This window comes from Bos grunniens, chromosome 3, assembly GCF_055505025.1.
Source record: "Bos grunniens cultivar Pamir isolate PY7600 chromosome 3, Bosgru_T2T1.0, whole genome shotgun sequence".
NCBI lineage: Eukaryota > Metazoa > Chordata > Mammalia > Artiodactyla > Bovidae > Bos > Bos grunniens.
In genome coordinates this window covers 121,348,033-121,373,858 of record NC_141167.1, presented here as the reverse complement: position 1 = coordinate 121,373,858, position 25,826 = coordinate 121,348,033, and the positions used below count along the sequence as shown (strand labels likewise).

The window sequence follows — 25,826 nt, the reverse complement described above, 5'->3', positions numbered from 1 at the left end:
CCTAACAGAAGTTGGCTCTGAAGTGAATATTTGAGAAGTGGTTTGATCTCAAAGCAAATAAGGAACAAATAAGAGTTTAAGGCAAATTCAAATTCAGTACTGCAGCACCATTTACAGTACTTTAAATAGGCTACATGAGATGATTAGATAGCATTACCGACTCAATGGACATGAGTTTGTGCAAATGCCAGGAGATGGTGGAGGGCAGAGAAGCCTGCTGTGCTGCAGTCCCTGGGGTCACAAAGAGTTGGACAGGACTTAGCAACTGAACAGTAAGAAGGTAGGCTATGAAGTAGGCATGAACATATGATATACATTAATACACACACAAGTCACTGTTCTTTCCTAAACTTTTCTCCCCACCACGCTTACTATTGAAAAGATGGCAAGGAGAAATCAGGAGAGCTAAATGTTGTGGGCTGAAGTGTGTCCCCTGAAAATTTCATGTATACCAAGAACCACAGAATGTGATCTTATTTAGAAATAAGGTCTTTGTAGATGTAATAATTATCAAGATGAGGTCACAGTGGATTACAATGGACCTTAAATACAACTTAACTAGTGTCCTTATGAGGGGGAAATGTAGACAGACATACACACAGGAGAGAATGGCATATCAAGACGGAAGCAGAAATTCGACTGATACATTTAAAAGCCAAGGGATGCTAAAGATTGTCAGCAACCTCCAGAACATAAGAAAAAAGCAGGCAAAACATTCTTCCAGACAGCCTCCAACAGAAAACTACCCTGCAACACCTTGATTTCAGACATTAAGCCTCCAAATATGTGAGAGAATAAATTTGTTATTTTAAGTCACCCAATTTATAATAATTTGTTACAACAGCTCCAGGAAACTAATACATGTAGTGCTACAACATTCTAAAGTGATAAACTGCAAAAGTATCACCTTGATGGGGTCATAAAAACTTGATGAAATGCTATTTTTTATAATAATCCATAGTATTTAAATAAATTCTATATACTGAATTTTATGTCAAACTAAAGAAATTTTAAAATCATAACAGGTCAAAAAGATTTATCCCTTGAACTGATACAGTCTCATATTTTCTCTAATATATGTTCTTTTACCTGTAGCTCTTGTGCCCAGCATTCGCCGATCATATATACGTACTGAGCTATCAGAACAACCAACAGCAAGATAATATGGTATTGGTGGACAAATAGCTACTGATGTGGCAGCACGTCGGCAGTTAATTAAAATATCCTACAAAAGATAAAAGAACATCAGTTACACAAGTTGTACAACAGATAATAATCTACTTAAAACATTTTCCCTTCAATTAGAAGAAAATCTTTCTCAGAAATCCTAATTCAGCTGGTATGACAATGCAGCAGAAAAAACAACATGCTTCCTAAATATTCCCATACTCAAGAATAAAATGAACATTATCTTTAAAAATACTAAAAAATGTAAATATTTCCTATGCAATATGTCATTACATTAATATCATTAAAAATGCCTGCTATTATTGGTCCACTGGACAGTAAAGATGGAGGTATAATCCACCTTTGTCTATGATAAGTATATTGATTATATTATATGGTACTCATGATATCTTAATTTTAATTAGTTATTAAAATATAATAAAAGTATCATGACCTGATTTTTAAAAACCAGGACCTTATAAAACCATCCTCCTCCTTACCAGTTCAAAATCAAAGTACGTACACACATACATACAAACTATGTCTGAGACAGGCTTTATGATAATGTCACTACTTCTCTCTACACAAGCATTAGAAAATGTAAGGGCTATCATCCCCAAAATATAGTCTTAAGATATTCTGTTAATATACTCTTTTGTCTATAAGCTAATCCCTCACTCCTCTCAGAAAAGCCAAGTGTTTTAGTTACATTTATGCTGTTTTACACATTTAATTATTGACCTCAGAACTTTATTCCTATCACAAAGAACTTGTTCATCAAATTCCATTCATCATTCTAAATTTTTAGTACTTAAGAATTACCCTACTTACCTGCTTTCTTTATACTCTATCTGTTCACTTTACATATAAAGACTTCAGAAGTATTACTGAGGAAAAATACAACAGTATCTTACTGTTGCTGTTTTAGTCACTAAGTAGTATCTGACTCTTTTGCGATCCCATGGACTGTAGCCCACCAAGCTCCTCTGTCCATGAGATTTCCCACGCAAGAATATGGGAATGAGTTACCATTTCCTTCTCCAGGGGATCTTCCTGACCCAGGGATCGAACTCACATTTCCACCTATTGTCAGGTGGATTCTTTACCACTGAGCCACCAGGGAAGCCCTTATTAGTTTTATTTATTCTTTCATTTTACAACAAAGTTTCTGATTATAAAAGCAAAATTAAATCCAACTACACTGTACAATACTACTTAAAAGAATCTGACTTAACAAATTTTAGGACTTATTATTTAACAAAAAACAGGCATACCAAATGCCCCTCATAAACAACCGGCTATTTCAAACTTATTTCAGCCTTCAGTTCAACACTCCTAGTTGTATATGTGTACACATATACAACACAAAAACTAACAAAAATTTTTTATTTCTATTTTTTTCTTTTTCTTCTCTGTTTTGAAGTATAAAATAATCTCTTCTCCTAAGGCATGTTAACAACAACAACTAGTTTCATTAGCGAACACTCAACCTGATTATGCAACCCACTCCAGGATTCTTGCCTGGAAAATCCCATGGACAGAGGATCCTGGAGGGAGGGCTACAGTCCACAGGGTCACAAAGAGTCAGACACAACTGAGTGACTAACACTAACAACCTGGTTACTAGTCATCTTTTTTCTTTTTGGTAACTATCAAGAAAAATGTATTTAGAGTACTTTAAAAAATTTTTTTAATTGGAAGATAACTGTTTTACAATATTGTATTGGTTTCTGCCATACATCTTAGCCATAGGCTGGCAGTATTTTCTTATTTCATTTATAACTCCAAAAAGATCTGAGACAAAACCTACTGTCTCTGAGTAACGTTTAGGGTTAGTAGTCTGGGGCCTTAGACTGACTGATTTCACAAATGTTTTTCAAGTTTAAAATACCATTTTAAAAAATACAAAACTAAGGCCACTCTCAACTTCTGACACGGCCCACACTCTAAATAAATCCACTTCTTATTCAACTACTCCGCAAAATACAAAATTGACAGTGAAGCTCTATGTTTAGAGAAATGAGCTAAATCAGCAATGAACATGTTGATAAAATGGTACCTAATTGTCTAAAACAAAAGATATATTAATAAATCTTGGATTACAGGACAGGGTAAAAATAAAGATTAGACATCAAACTACTACATGCTTTTATCACTGCTACTGGTAAAGCCAAAGCTGCCTCCATACATAAATGAAATTCTTCAAGTTTTTACAGTGCCATGGTATACACTGAACAATTATATAAATCTTCATAAATGTATCTGAATTCCCCAGTTTAATATACATTCCTTAACTTTGCTACTAACACTTTAATTATGAAAATTTTAATACAAAATTAAAAATTAATTTATAAAATAATTTTAATTATTTTATAATTAAAATACATATTTATTAAATATTTTAAAAATAAAAAATTTTACCAATAAGCTCATAACCCAGAGATAACTTACTGTCCAACTTTAACTTTAATCTTAATTTTTTTCATTATTTATATAAAAACTTGATTCTTACATCTTTGCAATCTTCTTTTGTACAGCTAGTTTTGATGCGTGTATCAAACCACCTAACAGTTCCATCTTCACCACAAGACAGAAAGGTATACGGGTCATTAGGTACAGTCATAATCTGAAGATGGAAAGGTAATTGTACAGGTAATGTTAGTGAACATTTAAACAGATGGCTTTGAAAAATATTACTGCTATATCACAAAATGATTAAGGCAAAAGCAACTAAGAACAATTTATTGGAATTATTTATGACTTACCCATACCATAATGCAAAACAGTGCTATACATACAGATATATGCAAAATGTAACTGCTGAATTAGTGTGATTCATTTACTTTCATTTGAAATTAATGTACCTCCAGACTCAAAATTCTTTAAAATTACAAATGCCTTACAACATGACAAGAAAAATCCTACCCCTGAATAGTCAAATTTTTATGTTTTCTGGATATGAATTTACACGTGCTTTAGAAACAAAGTAAAAAATTTTCTTCTCTGACAATCATTATAAAACCCTGTAGTGCCAAATCAAGCATTCAAATTGACCTCTCAAAAAAATTTTGAGTGATGGTAATGGTTCTATAACCACACAAAAGTACTAAATTGTCATGAAGTGTATAGTTAAAAATGGTAGGAATGGCAAATGTCACATTACGCATATTTTATAAAAAATTAAAATTTTTTAAAGAAATGAAACATTTTAGATATTCCTATATCTATTTCTGGTTTAGCAATAAGGCTGTAAATTGAGGCTCTGTGTACCCTCCTATCCAACATATTCCCCCCACCCTTCTCTGTCCCAAGAAATAGAAACTACCAAAATTGGGTGTTTAGCAGTTCCACAGAGACTTTTATACACCCATAAACAATGGAAAGTAGGTTCCCATGTTTTAAAACTTTATATACTCAAAAAGGTATTCAGATTAACTAGTCTTCAAGGAAATACAAATTATATTTGTATTCATTAGGTATTTATTAGGATTTGTATATATTAGGATTAAATATAAATTATAATCCTAAGTAAATATCACTAGACATCGCTGGAATGACCAAAGCGAAAGGGATTTGATAATATCAAATGTCACTGAGGATATAGAACAACTAGAGCTCTCAAACATCATTGATGAGACGGTAAAATGGTATCATCACTTTGAAAAACCATGTGTTAGTATCTGCTGAAGTGGTAATATGCTTCTTCTATGGCCCAGCAATTCCACTACAAATAAATGTCATAGTCATCTAAAGATGTGTACTACAATGTTCAAGGCAGCACAATTCATATTAAATATTTCAAAGAACCCAAATAACCAGAAAGACAATAAGAACGGAAATTTTGATTTATTCTTAAAATAAAATATTAAAGCAATAACAATAAACAAACACATTATTCTCAAGTTACATAAAACCAGTGACTGAAAGTAAGAAAATTTCTTGCCAGAAACGAGTGGAGAAACATCTTTAAAGCAGCAAAAGAAAAAAACTATCAAACTAGAATTCTATATCCACAGATATATCTTTCTAAAACAAAAATAAAATACTTTTTCAAAAATAAAAATCCTGAAAGACTATTCAATAACACAGAAGTTAGCAAAGTTACCTATCAATCATTATTTTTATAAGAGTTTATATGAAACTCAGCCATATCAAGTCATTTACATATTATCCAAGTCTGTTTTCCTGATACAATGATATATTTGAGTAGTTGTGATAGATTATATGGCTCCCAAAGCCTAAAATATATACTATCCTGTTACAGGATAATTTTCTGTAAACCCTTACATTAACAGGCCAGCACAATATAACTGTATTTTTTAAAATTTTTCATGTAAAAAGAAAATAATACCAGTAGTAATCTGGATCTATGCAAAGGAATAAAAGATTGGAAATAATAAATATGCCAGTAAATATAACATATTTTTTGTTTTAAAATATTTTTAAAGATAATTAACTATTAAAAGAAGAATATTAACAATGTATTAAGGAGTTTATAAAGTATGTAAGAATAAAAGGTTAAAAAAAAAACGAATTTCTAGGAGAGGAAAAATGGGAGCAGAGTGTTGTAAGATTCTTATACCATATTGAAGTGGTACAATATTACTTGATGGTACACTGTGATAAAGTTTATGATATATAATTCCTAAAGCATACACTAAAACAATAACAAAGCGTCACAGCTAATATATCAACAAAGGAGATAAAGTAGAATCACAAAAATACTCAGTTCTTCTAGAAGAAGAGGGGAAAATTGATGGAACAGGAAAAGAGAAAAAACAAAAACCAAGACACAAAATTTAAATTCAGCAACTTCTATACCAATTATATGAACTATAAATGATTAAATACAGCCCAATTAAAAAGCAGACATTGCTAGATTGGATTAAAAAAAACCTATAAATTGATTATAAGAATGAAATATAAAACCACAGATAGGTAGACTAAAAGTAAAAGGATAGAGGAAAGAAATACCACAATAACTATAAAGATGGGAAAGCTAGATCTGCTGCATGTGTATGTGTGTTTGTTGCTCAGTAGAGTCCGACTCTTTGTGATCCGATGGACTGTAGCCCACCACGCTCCTCTGTCCGTGGAATTCTCCCGGCAAGAATACTAGAGTGGGTAGCCAATCCCTTCACCAGGGGATCTTCCCAACCCTGGGGTCAAGCCCAAGTCTCCTGCATTACAGGCAGATTCTTTACTAACCGAGCCACCAGGAAGTCCCAGATTTGCTATATAAACAGCAAATTTCAAAGCAAAGAGTATAACGGGAATAAAGAGAGTCATTTTACAATTATAAATGAGTCAATCCATGAACAGAAACATTAAAATCTTGAATGTTTAGGTACTTAAAAACAGATCTTCAAAATATATGAAGCAAAAAGTGAAATCAACAATACGAAAATATTAAGATTTCAACATTAATCTTTCAATAACTGATACAACAAGTGATCAGAAAATCAGTAACTACATAGAAGAACTGAACATGGTTATCAGCCACTTTGACATAATTGATATTTATGGAACATTCCACAAACAAAAAACTAAACATTTTTTAAATGCATAAGATAAATTTACCAACAGACTATATTCTGGGACATAAAACCAGACTGATTAAAATTTAAAAGATTCACATCATACAAAGCACATATTTAACTATAAATTAAAAATTAGAAATCAGTCCATACAAAGACAGTTAAATGATTAAAATACCTTCAACTGCAATAACCCAAAGGGGAAAAATTAATGTTCAAGTATTTCCAAGTATTTGGAAACTAAATGACACACTTCTCAATAAACAATGAATCAGGGAAGAAATCACAATGGAAATTAGAAAATACATTTAATACAAGAGAAATGAAAGTTCAGTATATCAAAATTAGCGAAACCTAAGGAAATACTCAGATTTCCCCAGTGGCTCAGCAGTAAAGAAACCGCCTGCAATGCAGGAGACACAGGTTTGATCGATCCCTGGGTGGGGAAGATTCCCTGGAGGAGGGAATGGCAACCCACTGCAGTAACCTTGCCTGGAAAATCCCATGGACAGAGAAGCCTGGTGGGCTACATGTAGTTCATGGGGTCGCGGAAGAGTCAGACACTGCTGAGCAACTAAAAAACAACAAAGAAACTACCCAGCAACTAAAAAACAGCAAAGAAATACTCAGTGGAAATTTTGTTTTACTAATTGCCTCTACTGGAAAGGATAAAGGTCTCAAATCAGTCACTTGAGCCTCTATTTTAAGAAAGTAGAAGAAAGAGAACAATGAAACCCACCACAGTAAACAGAGAAGAAAGGAAAAAGCAGAGATCAAAAACAGAAGGGAAAAAAAAAAAAGGAAAGTAGAGAAAATCATGGAAACCAAAGTTGGTTCTTAGAGACAATCATTAAAATCAATTGGATCTCTTATCAGGCTGATAAGAAAAATAAAAAGAGAGAGGGAATACAAACTATCAATATCAAGAATGTTGGAGGTGGTATCACTATAGATTCTACAGATGTTAAAAGGATATGGGGACTTTTCCTGGTGTCCAATGTCTAACAATCTTTACTCCCAACACAGGGAGCCCAGGTCCAATCCTTAGCAGTGAGCTAGATCCCACGTGCTACAATTAAGACCCAGCACAGACTGGGCTTCCCGGGTAGCTCAGCTGGTAAACAATCTACCTGCAAAGCAGGAGACCTGGGTTTGATCCCTGGGTGGGGAAGACTCCCCTGGAGGAGGACACTCCATATTTTTGCCTGGAGAATCCCTATGGACAGAAGAGCCTGGCAGGCTACAGTCCATGGGGTTGCAAAGAGTCGGACAAGACTGATTGACTAAGCACAGCACAGCAGACAAATAAATAAAAATATTAAAAAAAAAATAGTGAGTATTGTGAACAATACCCACAAATTCAGCAATATAGGTGAAAGACAGGTTCCTTAAAATGGATAAAATATTGAAGCCATTAAAGCGTAAAGATACAGCCTGAATAACCAAATATTCATTTTAAGAATTAAATATGTAGTTATAAACATCCTACAAAGAAAACTCCAGGATCAGATGGCTTTATTGGTAAATGTTCCCAAAGGTATAAAAACAAATACTACCACTTCTATACAAACTCTTTCAGGAAAATGAAAAGGACAAACATTACAAGTTACCCCAAAGGATCAGCATTATGCTGACAACAAAACCATATAGTGCTTAGGAATACATCTGCAAAAAAAAAAAAACCCTTAACAAACACAACAACACAGAAAATGGGTAATATATAAAATATGACTCTGTGAGGTTCATCTCTAGAATGCTAAATTAGTATTAAATTTGAAAAATGAATGTAGTTCACTGTGTTAAGAAACTAAAAGAAAAAATATAAAATGCTTTTTCAAATAATGCAGAGAAAAACATTTGACAAAATCCAACATCCATTCCTGGTAAGTTTAATATACAAATAGAAAGGAATTAACTGGATAAAAAAACATTACTAAAATATACTTGCTGTTATACTTAACAGTGAAACATCAAAGATCAGGAAGAATGTTTAGTCTTACTATTTTTATTTAATATTGAACTGAAAATTCTAATAAGTATAACAACAACAACAAAAAAGAAGTCCAGATGGGAAAAAAAAGTAAAAGCGTCTCTATATTCACAGATGACACAATCATCTAAGGAGAAAATTTCTATGTGATTTTCCTTCCTAAAAAGTTATTGGAACCAGTAAGTGAATATAGCAAAATGGGGGGAATATAAGATTGAACATGAAAATACTAGCAACAAAAGCATCAGAAATTGAAATTTTAAAAATAGTACCATTTACAATAATATGAAAAATACGAAATATTTAAGAATAAGTCTTAAGACACACAAAATTATAAAACATTGCCAAGTAAACTTAAAGTCCTAAATAAGGGAGATATACTGCAATCATAGATTGGAAGATTTAACACTGTTGTCAATGCTTCTTAAACTGATATATAGATTCAAATAAACCACAGGAAGAACTGTAGTAAAAATTGACAATTTGATTATCAAAGTCATGTGGAAATACAAAAATCTAAAATACCTTAAACAATTTCAAAAAAGAAGAAAGGACTTATACTACCTGGTTTTAAGTTACAGTAACAAAAACGGGGTAGTACAAGCATAGTGATGAATCACTTGACGAGAAAAAGATACTGCCCAGAAAGAGACAAAAATAGATATGGTCAAATGACCTATGATAATGACGCAAAAAAAAGTTCAGAGGCAAGAAACAATGTTGGAAAACTGGATATCCACATGCAAAATAATGAACTTAAAGCAGATCTCAGACTTTACTAAAAAACTAACACAAAATGGATTCATCAATCTAAATGGAAAACATAAAACTATAGAACTTTTAGGAGAAAATTATTGTGACATTTGGTGAAATAAAGATTTTTACTCATGACATTGGTTCCCCCCTCCAAATAATAAACTTGATAAAATGGACTTTACTGACTCTGAGGAAAAAAACTATAAGTCATATGCCTGAAAAATATAAAGAACAAACTTTTAAAACCCCTCAAAATTCAATAATAAGAATTAAAACAATGGGCAAGGGGCTTCCCTGATGGTCCGGTGTCTAAGACACTGCCCTAATAATACATCGCTGATCAGGGAACTAGATTCTACATGCTACAACTAAGAGGTCACATGCTGCTACAACTCAAAAGATCCTGCATGCCACAACTAACACCCAGAGCAGCCAAATAAAGAAATAAAAATGTTTCTCAAAAACTGGGCAAAAGATCAAACAGACAATTCACCAAAGAAGCACATGAAGAAATGGGAAAACATGATTCAAATGACAGAACAAAGTAAATCTCCAGAAACTGACCCTAACAAAATGGAGATATATGAATTACCTAAAAAAGAACTGAAAGTAATGGTAATAAACAAATTCAGTATGCTAAGTGCGTGTGAGTGTGTGCACTAGGTCGCTTCAGGCATTTCTGACTCTGCAATCCCAGGGATTGTAGCCAGCTAGGCTCCTCTGTCTATGGCATTCTCCAGGCAAAAATACTGGAGTGGGTTGCCATGTCCTTCTCCAGGGGATGTTCCTGACCCAGAGATTGAACCCAGGTCTCTTACGTCTCCTGAATTTGCAAGCGGGTTCTTTACTACTAATGCCACATGGGAAGCCCCAATATGCTACAAGGGAATACAAATAGATAACTAAACAAAATCAGGAAAACAATGCATGAACAAAATGACAATCTTACCAGGGAGAAAGAAAATGGAAAAATGAGAGAAACAGAAATGACAGAGTTGAAGAATGTAACTAAATTCACTAGAGGAGGATCAACAACAGGCTCAATCAGGCAGAAAAAAGAAACATCAAATTCAAAAACTTCCATTTGAAATTACCAGGTCAAGAACAAAAGAAGAATGAAGAAAAGTAAAAAGATCTAAGGGAACTTAGAGGATATCACTAAGATGACCAATATGTCCACTATGGGATTTTTCAGAAGGAAAAAGGGGAAGTGGATGGAGAGCTTATCTGAAAAAAAATAATGTCCAAAAACTTCTCAAATCCAAGGAAAAAAAAGAACATCCAGATTCAAGAAACTCAGGAACTTCAACTAGGATGGACCCAGAGAGACCCAAATCAAGACACACTATAAACTACTTGTCAAAAGTGACTTAATCTTGAAAGCTGCAAGAGTAACAAGAACCAATACATATAAAGGAGCTCCCATTAGATTAGTGGATTTCTCAACAGAAATATTACCTGTCAGAAGGGAGTAGGATAATATATTCAAAGTGTTGAAAGAAAAAACCTGCAAACCAAGACTACTATATCCCCCAAAACTGTCCACTACAACTGAAAGGGAAATAAAGACCTTCTCAGATAAAAAGTACAGAAGGTTATCACAAGACCTGCCATACAAGAACTGCTAAACAAAGTCTTTCAAGTTGAAATTAAAGAGTTTAGACAGCAACACAAGCATATGATAATATAAAGATTGTCGCAAAAGTAAATATACAGACAAATACAGAAATCTGTAATATTGTTATGATGGTACAAAATCACTTTTAATTTGAGTACAGAATTTAAAAAATAGAAGCATTAAAAGTTATTATGCTTTTATGGTGTTTCTGATACTGATAACAAAGTGCAGGAAGGATGTAAAGGAACAGGATTTTTGTATGTGATTTAAGTTAAACTATTCTCAGTGCAAGACAGATTTTGTAACTATGTTTCATGTAGTCCTCATAATAAACACAATGAAAAAAATCTATAAAAGATGCCCCCAAAAAGGAGTTAAAGCATGTCACTACAAAAGAAAGAGCAACAACAACAATAAACCACAAGAGAAAGCAGCCAGGACAGAAAAAGTGAACAAATATTTGCAGGACATACAGAAAAAAATTTTTAAATGGCACGAATCAGTATTTTCCTATAAGTAACTACTTTAAAGGTAAATGTTACAGTACTAAGGGGGAAGTTTATAGTAATAATTATCTACATTAAAAAAGATCTCAAATCAACAACCTAACTTTACACTTCAAAGAACTGAAAAATAACAAATTAAAGCCAAAGTTAATAGAGAAAGGAAATAATAAAGATTAGAGCAGAAATAAACAATACAGAGAACAAAAAAAAAGGTTTTATTAAAGAGCATCAAAATCAACAAACCCTCACTGAGACTAACAAGAAAAAAGTAATATGATTCAACAAAAATTAGAAATAAAAGAGGAGACATTACACTTATACCACAGAAATAAAAAGGATCCTAAGAGACTATGAACACCACAAATGGAATGACAGAAGAAATTAATAAATTATTAGAAATATACAGCTTACCAAGATAAAAAAGATAAACATAGGGGCAAACCAAACCAACCAACACTACAGTAAGGAGACTGAATTAGTCACCAAAAACATCTGAAGAAAGGAAAGCTCAGACCAGATGGCTTCAAAACATTATGCATATTTAAAAATTTTCCTTCCAAGGGGCAAGAGTCTTTTAATTTCATGGCTGCAGTCATCACCTGCAGTGATTTTGGAGCCCAAAAAAATAAAGTCTCTCACTGTTTCCATTGCCTCCCCGTGCACTGGATGCCATGATCTTAGTTTTCTGAATGATTAAGTTTTAAGCCAGCTTTTTCACTCTCCTCCTTCACTGTCATCAAGAGGCTCTTCAATTCTTCAATTTCTGCCATAAGGGTGGTGTCATCTGTGTATGTGAGGTTACTGATATTTCCCCCAGCAATCTTGATTCCAGCTTGTGCTTCATCCAGCCATGTATGAATTCATTAATCCATGAAATTAAAAGATGCTTGCTCCTTGGGAGAAAAGTTATGATCAACCAAGACACCATATTAAAAAGGACAGACATTACTTTGCCAACAAAGGTCTGTCTAATCAAAGCTATGGTTTTTCCAGTAGTCATGTATGGATATGAGAGTTGGACTATTAAGAAAGCTGAGCACCAAAGAATTCATGCTTTTGAACTGTGGGGTTGGAGAAGACTCTTGAGAGTCCCTTGGACTGCAAGGAGATCCAAGCAGTCCATCCTAAAGGAAATCAGTCTTGAATATTCCTCGGAAGGACTCATGCTGAAGCTGAAACTCCAATACTTTTGCCACCTGATACAAAGAACTGACTCACTGGCAAAGACCCTGATACTGGGAAAGACTGAAGGCAGTAGGAGAAGGGGACAAGAGAGGATGAAATGGTTGGATGGCATCACCGACTCAATGGACATGAGTTTGAGTAAGCTCCAGGAGTTAGTGATGGACAAGGAAGCCTGTTGTACTGCAGTCCATGGGGACACAAAGAGTGGACATGACTGTCTGAACTGAACTGAACTGATATTTAAAAATTTATATCTGTCCTCTCAAACTCTTCCAAAATACTGAAGAGGAGGTAACACTTTCAAACTTATTCTATAAAACAGCTTTACCATGGTACCAAAATTCAGACAAAAATACTAACAGAAAGTGAAACTACAGACCTGTATTATGGATGAATACTGATATCAGACCACCTGACCTGCCTCTTAAGAAACCTGTATGCAGGTCAGGAAGCAACAGATAGAACTGGACAAGGAACAACACACTGGTTCCAAATAGGAAAAGGAGTATGTCAAGGCTGCATATTGTCACCGTGCTTATTTAACTTATATGCAGAGTACATCATGAAGAATACTGGGCTGGAAAGAGCAGAAGCTGGCATCAAGATTGCCAGGAGAAGTAACAATAACGTAAGATATGCAGATGACACCACCCTTATGGCAGAAAGTGAAGAAGAACTAAAGAGCCTCTTGAAAGTGAAAGAGGAGAGTGAAAAAGTTGGCTTAAAGCTCAACATTCAGAAAATTAAGATCGTGGCATCCGGTCCCATCACTTCATGGCAAATAGATAGGGAAACAGTGGAAACAGTGGCTGACTTCGTTTTTAGGGGCTCCACAATCACTGCAGATGGTGATTGCAGCCATGAAATTAAAAGACACTTGCTCCTTAGAAGGAAAGTTATGACCAACCTAGACAGCATATTAAAAAGCAGAGATATTACTTTGTCAAAAAAGGTACACCTAGTGAAGGCTATGGTTTTTCCAGTAGTCATGTATGGATGTGAGTTGGACTATAAAGAAAGCTAAGCACCGAAGAATTGATGCTTTTGAACAGTGGTGTTGGAGAAGACTCCTGAGAGTCCCTTGGACTGCAAGGAGATAAAACCCGTCCATCCTAAAGGAGATCACTCCTGGTGTTCACTGGAAGGACTGATGCTGAAGCTGAAACTCAAATACTTTGGCCACTTGATGCAAAGCACTGACTCACTGGGAAATACCTTGATGCTGGGAAAGATTGGAGGTGGATGAAGAAGGGGACGACAGAGGATGAGATGGTTGGATGGCATCACCAACTCAATGGACATGAGTCTGGATAAACTCCAGGAGTTGGTGATGGACAGGGAGGCCTGGCGTGCTGCAGTTCATGGGGTCACAAAGAGTCAGACACGACTCAGACTAAACTGAACTGAAATAAAAATCCTCAGAAAATGCTAAAAAAAAAAAAAAAAAACACCTTCAAAACAATAACAAACAAACAAGATTATTCATCTTGATCAAGTGGAACTTACTTCTAGAACACAAGGATGGTTCAACATACATGTTATTCAACGCAATTTCATCATAATAACAAAACGAACAAAGCCAGTGGAGGAGATGGAATTCTAGCTGAGCTATTTCAAATCCTAAAAGATGATACTGTTCAAGTGCTGAACTCAATGTCAGCAAATTTGGAAAACTCAGCAGTAGCCAGAGGACTGGAAAAGGTCAGTCTTCATTCCAATCCCAAAGAAAGGCAATCTCAAAGAATGTTTAAACTACCATACATTGGCCCTCCTTTCACACGCTACTAAGGTTATGCTCAAGATCCTGCAAGCTAGGCTTCAGCGGTACATGAACCAAGAACTTTCACATGCAAAAGCAGGACTTAGGAAAAGCAGAGGAACCAAAGATCAAACTGCCAACATTCATTGGATCATAGAGAAAGCAGGAAATTCCATAAAAACATCTATACCTGTTTCAATGACTATGCTAAAGCCTCTGACCGTGTGGATCACAACAAACTTGAAAATCTTAAAATAATGGGAATACCAGACCACTTTACCTGTCTCCTGAGAAATGTGTATGTGGTCAAGAAGCAAAAAGTTAGACCCTTACATGAAACAACTGAATGATTCAAAATTGAGAAAGAAGTATGACAAGGCTGTATACTGTCAACCTACTTATTTAACACATATAAAGACTTCAGTTCATTTCAGTCGCTCAGTCGTGTCCGACTCTTTGCAACCCCATGAATCGCAGCATGCCAGGCCTCCCTGTCCATCAAAAATTACCGGAGTTCACTGAGACTCACGTCCATCGAGTCAGCGATGCCATCCAGCCATCTCATCCTCTGTCGTCCCCTTCTCCTCCTGCCGCCAGTCCCTCCCAGCATCAGGGTCTTTTCCAATGAGTCAACTCTTCGCGTGAGGTGGCTAAAGTATTGCAGTTTGAGCTTTAGCATAAGTCCTTCCAATGAACACCCAGGACTGATCTCCTTTAGGATGGACTGGTTGGATCTCCCTGCAGTCCAAGGGACTCTCAAGAGTCTTCTCCAACACCATAGTTCAAAAGCATCAATTCTTCAGCACTCAGCTTTCTTCACGGTCCAACTCTCACATCCATACATGACCACTGGAAAAACCAGAGCCTTGACTAGACGGACCTTTGTTGGCAAAGTAATGTCTCTGCTTTTTAATATGCTATCTAGGTTGGTCATAACTTTCCTTCCAAGGAGTAAGCATCTTTTAATTTCATGGCTGCAGTCACCACCTGCAGTGATTGTGGAGTTCCAAAAGACAAAGTCTGACACTGTTTCCACTGTTTCCCCATCTATTTCCCATGAAGTGATGGGACCAGATCCCATGATCTTAGTTTTCTGAATGTTGAGCTTTAAGCCAACTTTTTCACTCTCCTCTTTCACTTTCATCAAGAGGCTCTTTAGTTCTTCTTCAATTTCTGCCATAAGGGTGGTGTTGTCTGTATATCTGAGGTTATTGATATTTCTCCGGCAATCTTGATTCCAGCTTGTGCTTCTTCCAGTCCAGCGTTTCTCATGATGTACTCTGCATAGAAGTTAAATAAGCAGGGTGACAATATACAGCCTTGACGTACTCCTTTTCCTATTTGAAACCAGTCTGTTGTTCCATGCCCAGTTCTAACTGTTGCTTCCCGACCTGCATATAGGTTTCTCAAGAGGCAGGTCAGGTGATCTGGTATTCCCATCTCTTTCAGAATTTTCCACAGTTTATTGTGATCCCCACAGTCAAAGGCTTTGGCATAGTCAAGAAAGCAGAAATAGATGTTTATCTGGAACTCCCTTGCTTTTTCAGGATCCAGGGGATGTTGGCAATTTGATCTCTGGTTCCTCTGTCTTTTTTAAAACCAGCTTGAACATCTGGAAGTTCATGGTTCACATATTGCTGAAGCCTGGCTTGGGGAATTTTGAGCATTACTTTACTAGCGTATGAGATGAGTGCAACTGTGCGATAGTTTGAGCATTCTTTGGGATTGGCTTTCTTTGAGATTGGAATGAAACTGACCTTTTCCAGTCCTGTGGCCACTGCTGAGTTTTCCCTATTTGCTGGCATATTGAGTGCAACACTTTCACAGCATCATCTTTCAGGATTTGAATAGCTCAACAGGAATTCCATCACCTCCACTAGCTTTGTTTATAGTGATGCTTTCTAAGGCCCGCTTGACTTAACATTCCAGGATGTCTGGCTCTAGGTCAGTGATCACACCATGGTGATTATCTGGGTCGTGAACATCTTTTTTGTACAGTTCTTCTGTGTATTCTTGCCACGTCTTCTTGATATCTTCTGCTTCTGTTAGGTCCATACCATTTCTGTCCTTTATCGAGCTCATCTTTGCATGAAATGTTCCCTTGGTATCTCTAATTTTCTTGAAGAGAGCTCTAGTCTCTCCCATTCTGTTGTTTTCCTCTATTTCTTTGCATTGATCGCTGAGGAAGGCTTTCTTATCTCTCCTTGCTATTCTTTGGAACTTTGCATTCAGAGGCTTATACCTTTCCTTTTCTCCTTTGCTTTTCGCTTCTCTTCTTTTCATAGCTATTTGTAAGGCCTCCTCAGACAGCCATTTTGCTTTATTGCATTTCTTTTCCATGGGGATGGTCTTGATCCCTGTCTCCTGTACAATGACACGAACCTCCATCCATAGTTCATCAGGCACTCTATCAGATCTAGTCCCTTAAATCTATTTCTCACTCTCACTGTATAATCATAAGGGATTTGATTTAGGTCATACATGAATGGTCTAGTGGTTTCCCCCACTTTCTTCAATTTAAGTCTGAATTTGGCAATAAGGAGTTCATGATCTGAGCCACAGTCAGCTCCCGGTCTTGTTTTTGCTGACTGTATAGAGCTTCTCCATCTTTGACTGCAAAGAATATAATCAGTCTGATTTTGGTGTTCACTATCTGGTGATGTCCATGTGTAGAGTCTTCTCTTGTGTTTTTGGAAGAGGGTGTTTGCTATGACCAGGGCGTTCTCTTAGCAAAACTCTTATTTAGCCTTTGCCCTGCTTCATTCTGTATTCCAAGGCCAAATTTGCCTGTTACTCCAGGTGTTTCATGACTTCCTACTTTTGCATTCCAGTCCCCTATAATGAAAAGGACATCTTTTTTGGGTGTTAGTTCTAAAAGGTCTTGTAGGTCTTCATAGAACCGTTCAACTTCAGCTTCTTCAGCATTACTGGTCAGGGCATAGGCTTGGATTACCGTGATATTGAATGGTTTGCCTCGGAAACGAACAAAGATCATTCAGTTGCTTTTGAGATTGCATCCAAGTACTGCATTTTGGTGGAGAAGGCAATGGCACCCCACTCCAGTACTCTTGCCTGGAAAATCCCATGGATGGAGGAGCCCGGTGGGCCACAGTCCATGGGGTCGCTAAGAGTCGGATAAGACTCAGCGACTTCCCTTTCACTTTTCACTTTCCTGCATTGGAGAAGGCAATGGCAACCCACTCCAGTGTTCTTGCCTGCTGAATCTCAGGGATGGGGGAGCCTTGTGGGCTGCCATCTATGGGATCGCACAGAGTCGGACACAACTGAAGTGACTTAGCAGCAGCAGCAGCACTGCATTTTGGACTCTCTTGTTGACCATGATGGCTACTCCACTTCTTCTAAGGGATTCCTGCCCACAGTAGTAGTTATAATGGTCATCTGAGTTAAATTCACCCATTCCAGTCCATTTTAGTTCGCTGATTCCTGGAATGTTGACGTTCACTCTCGCCATCTCCTGTTAGACCACTTCCAATTTGCCTTGATTCATGGACCTGACATTCCAGGTTCCTATGCAATATTGCTCTTCACAGCATCGGACCTTGCTTCTATCACCAGTCACATCCACAGCTGGGTATTGTTTTTGCTTTGGCTCCATCCCTTCATTCTTTCTGGAGTAATTTCTCCACTGATCTCCAGTAGCATATTGGGCATCTACTGACCCAGGGAGTTTCTCTTTCAGTATCCTATCATTTTGCCTTTTCATACTGTTCATGGGGTTCTCAAGGCAAGAATACTGAAGTGGTTTGCCATTCCCTTCTCCAGTGGACCGCATTCTGTCATATAAAGAGTGTATCATGCTAAATGCTGAGCTGGATGAATCACAAGCTGGAATCAAGATTGCCGGAAGAAACATCAATAACCTCAGATATGAAGATGATGCCACTCTAATAGCAGAAAGTAAAGAGAAATAAAGAGCCTCTTGATGATGGTGAATGAGGAGTGAAAAAGCTGGCTTAAACTCTACATTCAAAAAACTAAATAAGATTATGATATCCAGTCCCATCACTTCATGGCAAATAGAAGCGTAAAAAGTGGAAATATTAACAGATTTCATTTTCCTGGGCTCCAAAATCACTGTGTACAGTGACTGTAGCCATGAAATTAAAAGATGATTGCTCCTTGGAAGGAAAGCTATGACAAACCTAGGCAGTGCAATAAAAAGCAAAGATCAGTTTGCCAACAAAGGTACATACAATCAAAAATATGGTTTTTCCAGGAGTCATGTACATATGTGAGCATTGGATCATAATGAAATTTGAGCACCAAAGAACTGAATGCTGGTGGTACTGGAAAAGACTCTTGAGAGTCCCTTGGGATGCAGAGATCAAACCAGTCAGTCCTAAAGGAAATCAGTCCTGAATATTCATTGGAAGAAATGATGCTGGAGCTAAAGCTCCAATACTTTGGCCATCTGAAGAGCAGACTCACTGGAAAACATTCTGATACTGGGAAAGATTGAAGGCAAGATGAGAAGGGGGCAGCAGAGGATGAGATGGTTATACAGCATCACTGAATCAATGGACAGGGGTCCATTTGAGAAAATTTAGGAAACAGTGATTTTGAGAAAACTCTGGAAAATAGTGAAGGACAAACAAGCCTGGTGTACTGCTATCCATGTGGTCACAAAGAGTCAGACAGGACTTAGCAACTGAACAAGAGCAAAACAAGATCTAAATGAAAAAGACAAAACAATAGTCTTTCTAAAAGAGAGTCTGAAACAGAAGAATGTCTCCATAACCTTCAGAAAGAAAAAGACTTTTCTGAGCAGGATACAGAAAGCAGGTACAATTTTTTTTTAAAAAAGACCAATACATTAAGACAACAGAGATAACTTTTGTTCATGAAAAGACACCATTAGGAGAGTGAAAATACAACCACAGAGTTGGAAGAGATAGTTTCATATGCTGAAGATAAAAGAAATTCCTATAAATCAACAGTAATAATGAAATAAAATGGACAACCTAATAGAAAGATTAGGAAAGAATTCTGAATAGGCACTTGACAAAACAGTATATCTAAATAACCAATAAACTATGCAGTAACCTCAGAAGTAACAACAGTAAAAGACATTTAAATAAGCCTGTTCAAAATTAGAGATTAACCATATATACTGTTGGCAAAGATGAGGAGCAAAAGGAATTCTTATTATATGCTATTGGTGGGAACGCACGCTGTTACACTTTGGATAAATATTTGGCACTATCTCTAAAATAAACAAATACATATCCTATGACAGAAAAAGTTTACTTCTAAACATAAATACTGCAAGTCATGTAAAGTATGTTCTCCAAATTGAAAATCAAATTTAAAATTTTCATCAGCAGTAGAACAGACCCACCAGCTGTGGCTTATTCACACAGTCGAACACTAAAAAGCAGGAAAATAAACACACTGTAGTGGTACCCAACACAGATGAGTTTCACAAACCTAAGGGAGACTTTGTTCAGCAAAGGATAACAAATTTAAAAAGAAACAAAAGACCATTTAATATGACTCACTGCATATAATGTTCAAAAACAAAAAAACTAAAGTGGTTAGAAAAATAAGATCATGGAAATCAGGATACAGCAGCTTCGGGGAAGTCCTTAATGCCTTATATTTCTTGATCTTTGTGGCTGCTACATGAACAAATTCACTTTGTGATAATTTACTGAGATATACTCAGTGTTTTGTACTTTTTCTTTATGTTTTGTACTTCAATGGGGGGGAAAAGTTTAATGCTAGATGGAACAGGAAGGTCTTAACATATATCTAATCAGAATTCCAGAATAAAAAATACAGAGAATGGGAAAGAACTAAAAACTTATTTATCTATAAATCTCCCTCATTTTTCAAGATTCCAATTTCTCAGACTAAGAACACATAAAAATTCCAAGAAAAATCAAAAGGAAATCCATACCTCAATACACTGTTGTGACATCAATGAAGGAAAAAAAAAAACACACAAAGAAAAACAGAATTAAATTCAGTCAAGGAAGAGATAACTTAAATACAAAGGAATCACAATTAAACTGTTGATTGACTGCTCAACTTCAAAAGTCAAGTCAGAATACAGTGAAATATCACCTGAAATAGAGTAACTGTCAAACTAGAAGCCTGTATCTAGTAAGACTACCTCTGAAGAACTGACATAAAAAAGATATTTTCTAGAAAAGGATGAAAAGGGAAGAAGTGAATGATATAAAAGGAAAATAGGACTAAAATTGTTTTATATCAGCAAACTCTGACTTAAAGGAACCGGTAAAGAATGTACTTTAGCTCTGGAGCACTAGCACGATGGCATCTGGCTGCAAAATTGGCCCATCCATCCACAACAGTAACCTGGCCGGTTTAGGGGCCGAGTTCCTCCAGATGCTGGACTCTGAGGTTGATTATCTGCACCTGGATGTAACAGATGGGCATTTTGTTCCCAACATCACCTTTGGTCACCCTGCGGTAGAAAGCCTCCAAAAGGAGCTACGCCAGGACCCTTCCTTTGACATGCACATGATGGTGTCCAGGCCAGAACAGTGGGTAAAACCAATGGCTATAGCAGGAGCCAATCAACATACCTTTCATCTGGAGGCTACAGACAAGCCAGGAGCTTTGACCAAAGACATTTGAGAGAATGGAATGAAGGTTGGCCTTGCTATCAAACCAGGAACTACAGGTGAGTATTTGACACCATGGGCTAATCAATCAGATAGATATGGCCTTGGTTATGACAGTGAAACATGGGCTTGGAGGGCAGAAACTCATGAAAGATATGATGCCAAAGGTTCACTGCCTGAGGACCCAGTTCCCATCTTTGGACATCGAGGTTGATGGTGGAGTAGGTCCAGACACCATCCATAAATGGGAAGAGGCAGGAGCTAACACAATTGTGTCTGGCAGTGCCATTATGAAGAGTGAAGACCCCAGATCTGTGATCAACCTGTTAAGAAATGTTTGCTCAGAAGCTGCTTGGAAATGTTTCCTTGATCGATGAAATCACAAAGAACCCAGTGTTCCTGCTTATGAGATCGTTACTAGAAAACAAGAATACTGACCACCAAATCATACCACAGTTGAGGCAATGCTGCTTTTCTGAGAAATTAGTCATTCCAGTGACTAAAATCCATCATGCAGAGTGTTCCAAGAGGCTAGAAATTGTGTATAAATACATTTTTAGTGATGGAATTGAAAGATTAGTGTGGTAAAATACCATTTTTACTGGGAGACTTGATTTTTATAGAGAGTAAAAATATGGATGTATTAACGTTACAAGCAGAAAAAAGTTCACTGCCTACAGAAGGCATGTTAGCTACTACGGGAAAAAAAATTTTTTTTAATTATAAAAAGAATTGTCTTCGGTTTCTTGGCTGTTTTCTGAAAGCAAAAGAAGTTCTTCAGTTTTTCCTGTTTCATGTCATTTTTGATTTGTGTACGTGTGTGATAACTAAGTTTGTATCTGACTAGGAATAGCATACTTACTCTCCTAGCTTCAAAAACATTTATTTTTTGCTTTGCACCTTTATATTTGATACATTTAAAACAAACTGTATAATGGGAAAAAAAGAAAAAAAAAGAATGTGCTTGAGATACCAAATGACCCCACACAGAAAACCTATAACAGAAAAGGGAAAAGTACAAGCAAAAATGTAGGTAAATCTAATAATATAGTAAAGACTAATAAAACAATAATAATATTTTTGATTCAGAAGAGGATAGAGTGTTCTGAACAATATAAGCATATAAAATTAGACAAGGGATAGAAAGATTATAATGAGCTAAGGTATACATTCAGGAGAAAGGCAAAGGTACTTATTGACTTTAGACTTTGTTAACTACTCTTGTAAAATATGAATGTCTATCTTCCTTGCAATAGCAGAAACAAAATGGGCCAAATGCAAACCCTTCAAGAAATTCAAAAGAATGTCAAAAAGAGAACAGGGAAATCAATGACAGAAAATACTTTCAAATAAAAAAACTTACAATAAGATATATAAATAGATCCAAATATATCAGGACTCACAATAAACATATATTGACTGAAATTTCCAGTTAAAAGCCAAATTTGTGAGAAACAGATTAACAAAAATTCAGCTATAAAATACTATTTTTGTAAGGATGTATCATAACATGAGGATACAGAAGAACTGAAATTCAAGTAATGAAAAAAATATACCATGTCAGCACATGGGAAAACAATGAATCTTTTGATACCAAGAAATGCAATGACAAGATTATAAAAGAGCTTTCTGAAGAATAAGCAGTTTTTCTGAACCAAAGCAGTATATATAACTGAGTCTCAGATTCATTTCACCTCATTTTAATTCAGCTCAGGGCTTGAGCTTATTAATGACCTTTAGAAATCAGATTCCTTTATTTAAGTGTACTAGCATGTCTTCTGACATTTTGATAACCATGCCACTTCATATAAAACAGTGAGAAAGTGGTAACAAGATTAAAGCCTAGTATAGAGCCCTACAGCACAATAAAGAAGCATCTTTAAAGTCTGATATCTGTTTTCTTATAGTTGCTCAAGGAATTACAAACCCCATTACTATTATTCACATCTTATTCCTTAACTTTATTCACAATCCTATCAAGGTACATTTTCTCAAATACTGAAAATCTAGACATTTTGTCAATAATACCTTTACTTATTTATGCATGAATATGTACATACACACACACATCTATCTACATATACATATACACTTACACAAAACATATATACATATATATACATATAGATAAATCATAGTAATACTGTACCTCATAGGTAGTTCCATAATGGCATGTAAATTGGCACTGTCTGTTAGTTTCTGCATCTTGCTCAACGTTGGTATAAAATATTACTCCATCTCCAGAGCAGGATACAATCTGCTTATCATTTGTGCATGGTAAGAACTTCGCACTAAATATATTTGCTCGGTGCCCTGAACGAATTGTTGTCAAAACCTAAAACACAGAGAGGAGTTTTTAGTAATTTATTGCTAAATTACTAAAGAGTAAATTTATTACTAATTACTAAATTACTAAGAGTAATTTTTAGTAATTTACTATTTCCTAAAAAGAAGCAGTCAGATTCAAACTTAATATAATCCTTGCCAGGAATAAATTCTCATTAACACTCTCAGCTCAAATGAAAAATTATCATTTGAGTCCAAACTATTGGGTTGGCTAAAAAGTTTGTTCAAGTTTTTGCATAACATGGAAAATCCCAAATGAACTTTTTGGCTAACCCAATATTATAATTAGAAAAAAAAATCAGAATCTCACATATTTTATTTCCCTCTGAGATGTAAAGAAGATTAAGTATATCAACAAGAATAGTGCTGAAACAGAGTCCCCCTAAAACTAAGTTCCTCTGCAGAGTTTATGATTAACTTCTCTATCCAAATTTTATTTCCTGTCTAGTCCAATATCTGTTTCTCTCATGCCTGAGGAGAATCATAGAAAATGGGACTGAGACCAAGCAGGAACCTGTGAGGCCAGCCCAGGCATAAAAGTCTTTGAGTGTCTTCTGTCTCTTGTTTGTAGAAAAACGGCTTTCAGCCTCCTAGATCTTCCCTGAGTTCCAAAAGGCAGATTCAGTTACTAATTAGGAGACTGAGGAAATTAGAAAGGGCAAGGGAACTTGGTTCTGGTTCTTTGCAGGGGAGGAGAAGGGGTTGTGCATAACAGTTTGATACACATCTCTGAGTTCTACAAGAACTTAAGGCCCCTAGCCAGAAGGAGGACAGTAACTTTAGGCTGAGCATGTGGACCCAGGCTGGAGATTCCTAGAACAATGTTACCTTACCAACAGCCAACCAGCAGGGGTTACACACCTGGTAGCCTGCCCCCCAAATTCTGTTTGTAAAAATTTCTTCCCTGAAAACCATAGAGAGTTTGGGTCTATTTGTTGCTCTTGCATGATCCTTGCAATAAACGTTGCTCTGCTCCAAATTCTACAATTTTGGTTTGTCTGGCCTCATTGTGCATCAGGCACACAAACGGGTTCAACAAGAGTGCCTTGAAAATTAAATATGTGTATTTCTACCTATTTGGTATATGTGACTCATTCATAAACTCATAGTAAATATGAAAAGACTTCTTGATTGACTTTTGAAATTGTTTCCTAAATGATTAAGTCATTCCCTTTCAGGATGAAAAAATATATTCTGAATCTTAAAGAATCATAAAAGTAAAGTAATAAAATGGTACAGAAGTTCCTATGTCTGTAAAGAATAAAGAAGTTCCTACACCTAAATCCTTAATAATTTAAAAGATCAGAATTCCTGTGACAGAAGTATGGTTTAAAATAAACATTGCAACATTTGTAACAAACACAGCAGATAAAAGACCAATCCCCCTACAGTGCTTAAAAATTGAGAGAGAAAAAAAAAAAGGGCAAAAGATCTGAATATAGTCCAAGATAAACAAATGGGCCTTAAAATTGTGAAAAACCATCAACTTCATATAGGAAATGCAAATTGAAACTATATTGAGATCACCAATTTCCAGTTTTTAGATAAGCAAAAATTCAAAAGCTTGACAACATATTGTATAAGTGAGTGTGATGGGGAGAGGGACACCAGGCTCTTTAAACAATTCTGGTGGGATGCTAAATGGTGTGAGACCAATAGAAAGGAAATTAGCAATCCTTCACAAAACTACGTATGCATTAACTCTTTGATCAGACAAGTCTATTTCTAAGAATTTACTCTGAAGGTATACATCCAACAAAAAAACAAAAAACAGTTATTTACTGAGTCATTCATAATAGCAAACAAAACACAGGAGACTGGCTGAATAAATTCCAGTACATCCCCACAATGTATATAGAATGGAGATTTAGCACAATGGAAGTATCTGTTGTGGTTTTTTATTTTTAAAATGTGCTTTAAAAAAAAGGGAGAGTATGTCAAAACAGAAACACAAAGTTTCTTTAGTTCACTTTAAATGTCTTACTGAACAAAACTAACATACTACTGTAAATCAACTATACTCCAATAAAATTTTTTTAAATAAATAAAAGAACAACAAAAAATGTCTTACTGAACAAACTGGAGCAATTTGAGCATCCAGAAGATTATCAGTGATAGATTACAATTTATTGAATAAAAATAAAAATCTATAATCCCATAGTAATTTTTTCAAAACGATGGCAAAGACAAAGTAAATGCTCATATTCACCAAAAAATGTCAATTAGTAAATATGGAAGAAATGATAGAATTAAAAAACACTATTTGTAATGACATTATAACAACTGATTAAGGCAAGAATCAATGAATATTGAAACCATTTATGAAAAAGAATATTTACACAATCTCAACA

The 25,826-nt window shown here is 35.7% G+C and overlaps 1 protein-coding gene and 1 pseudogene across 49 annotated transcripts in view; one reads left to right on the top strand and one right to left on the bottom strand.

Moving 5' to 3' along the window:
• Nucleotides 1-25,826, bottom strand: part of DCAF6 (DDB1 and CUL4 associated factor 6) — a 181,743-nt gene that overhangs the window by 95,988 nt on the left and 59,929 nt on the right. For all 48 annotated transcript variants that reach the window (XR_015161364.1, XR_015161362.1, XR_015161365.1 and 45 more), the window contains 3 exons: nucleotides 23,279-23,464; nucleotides 3,680-3,793; nucleotides 1,090-1,225 (listed from right to left, as the gene is read on the bottom strand). Coding sequence is in view for 34 of the 48 variants with exons in the window: in XM_086393944.1 (XP_086250070.1) it covers nucleotides 1,090-1,225; nucleotides 3,680-3,793; nucleotides 23,279-23,464 (436 nt within the window). In the remaining 14 variants the exon portion in view is untranslated. The remainder of the gene's footprint in view (nucleotides 1-1,089; nucleotides 1,226-3,679; nucleotides 3,794-23,278; nucleotides 23,465-25,826) is intronic.
• Nucleotides 20,671-22,079, top strand: LOC147377126 (ribulose-phosphate 3-epimerase-like; annotated as a pseudogene). Its single transcript, XR_015161377.1, has one exon. The product of XR_015161377.1 is annotated as a ribulose-phosphate 3-epimerase-like (transcript).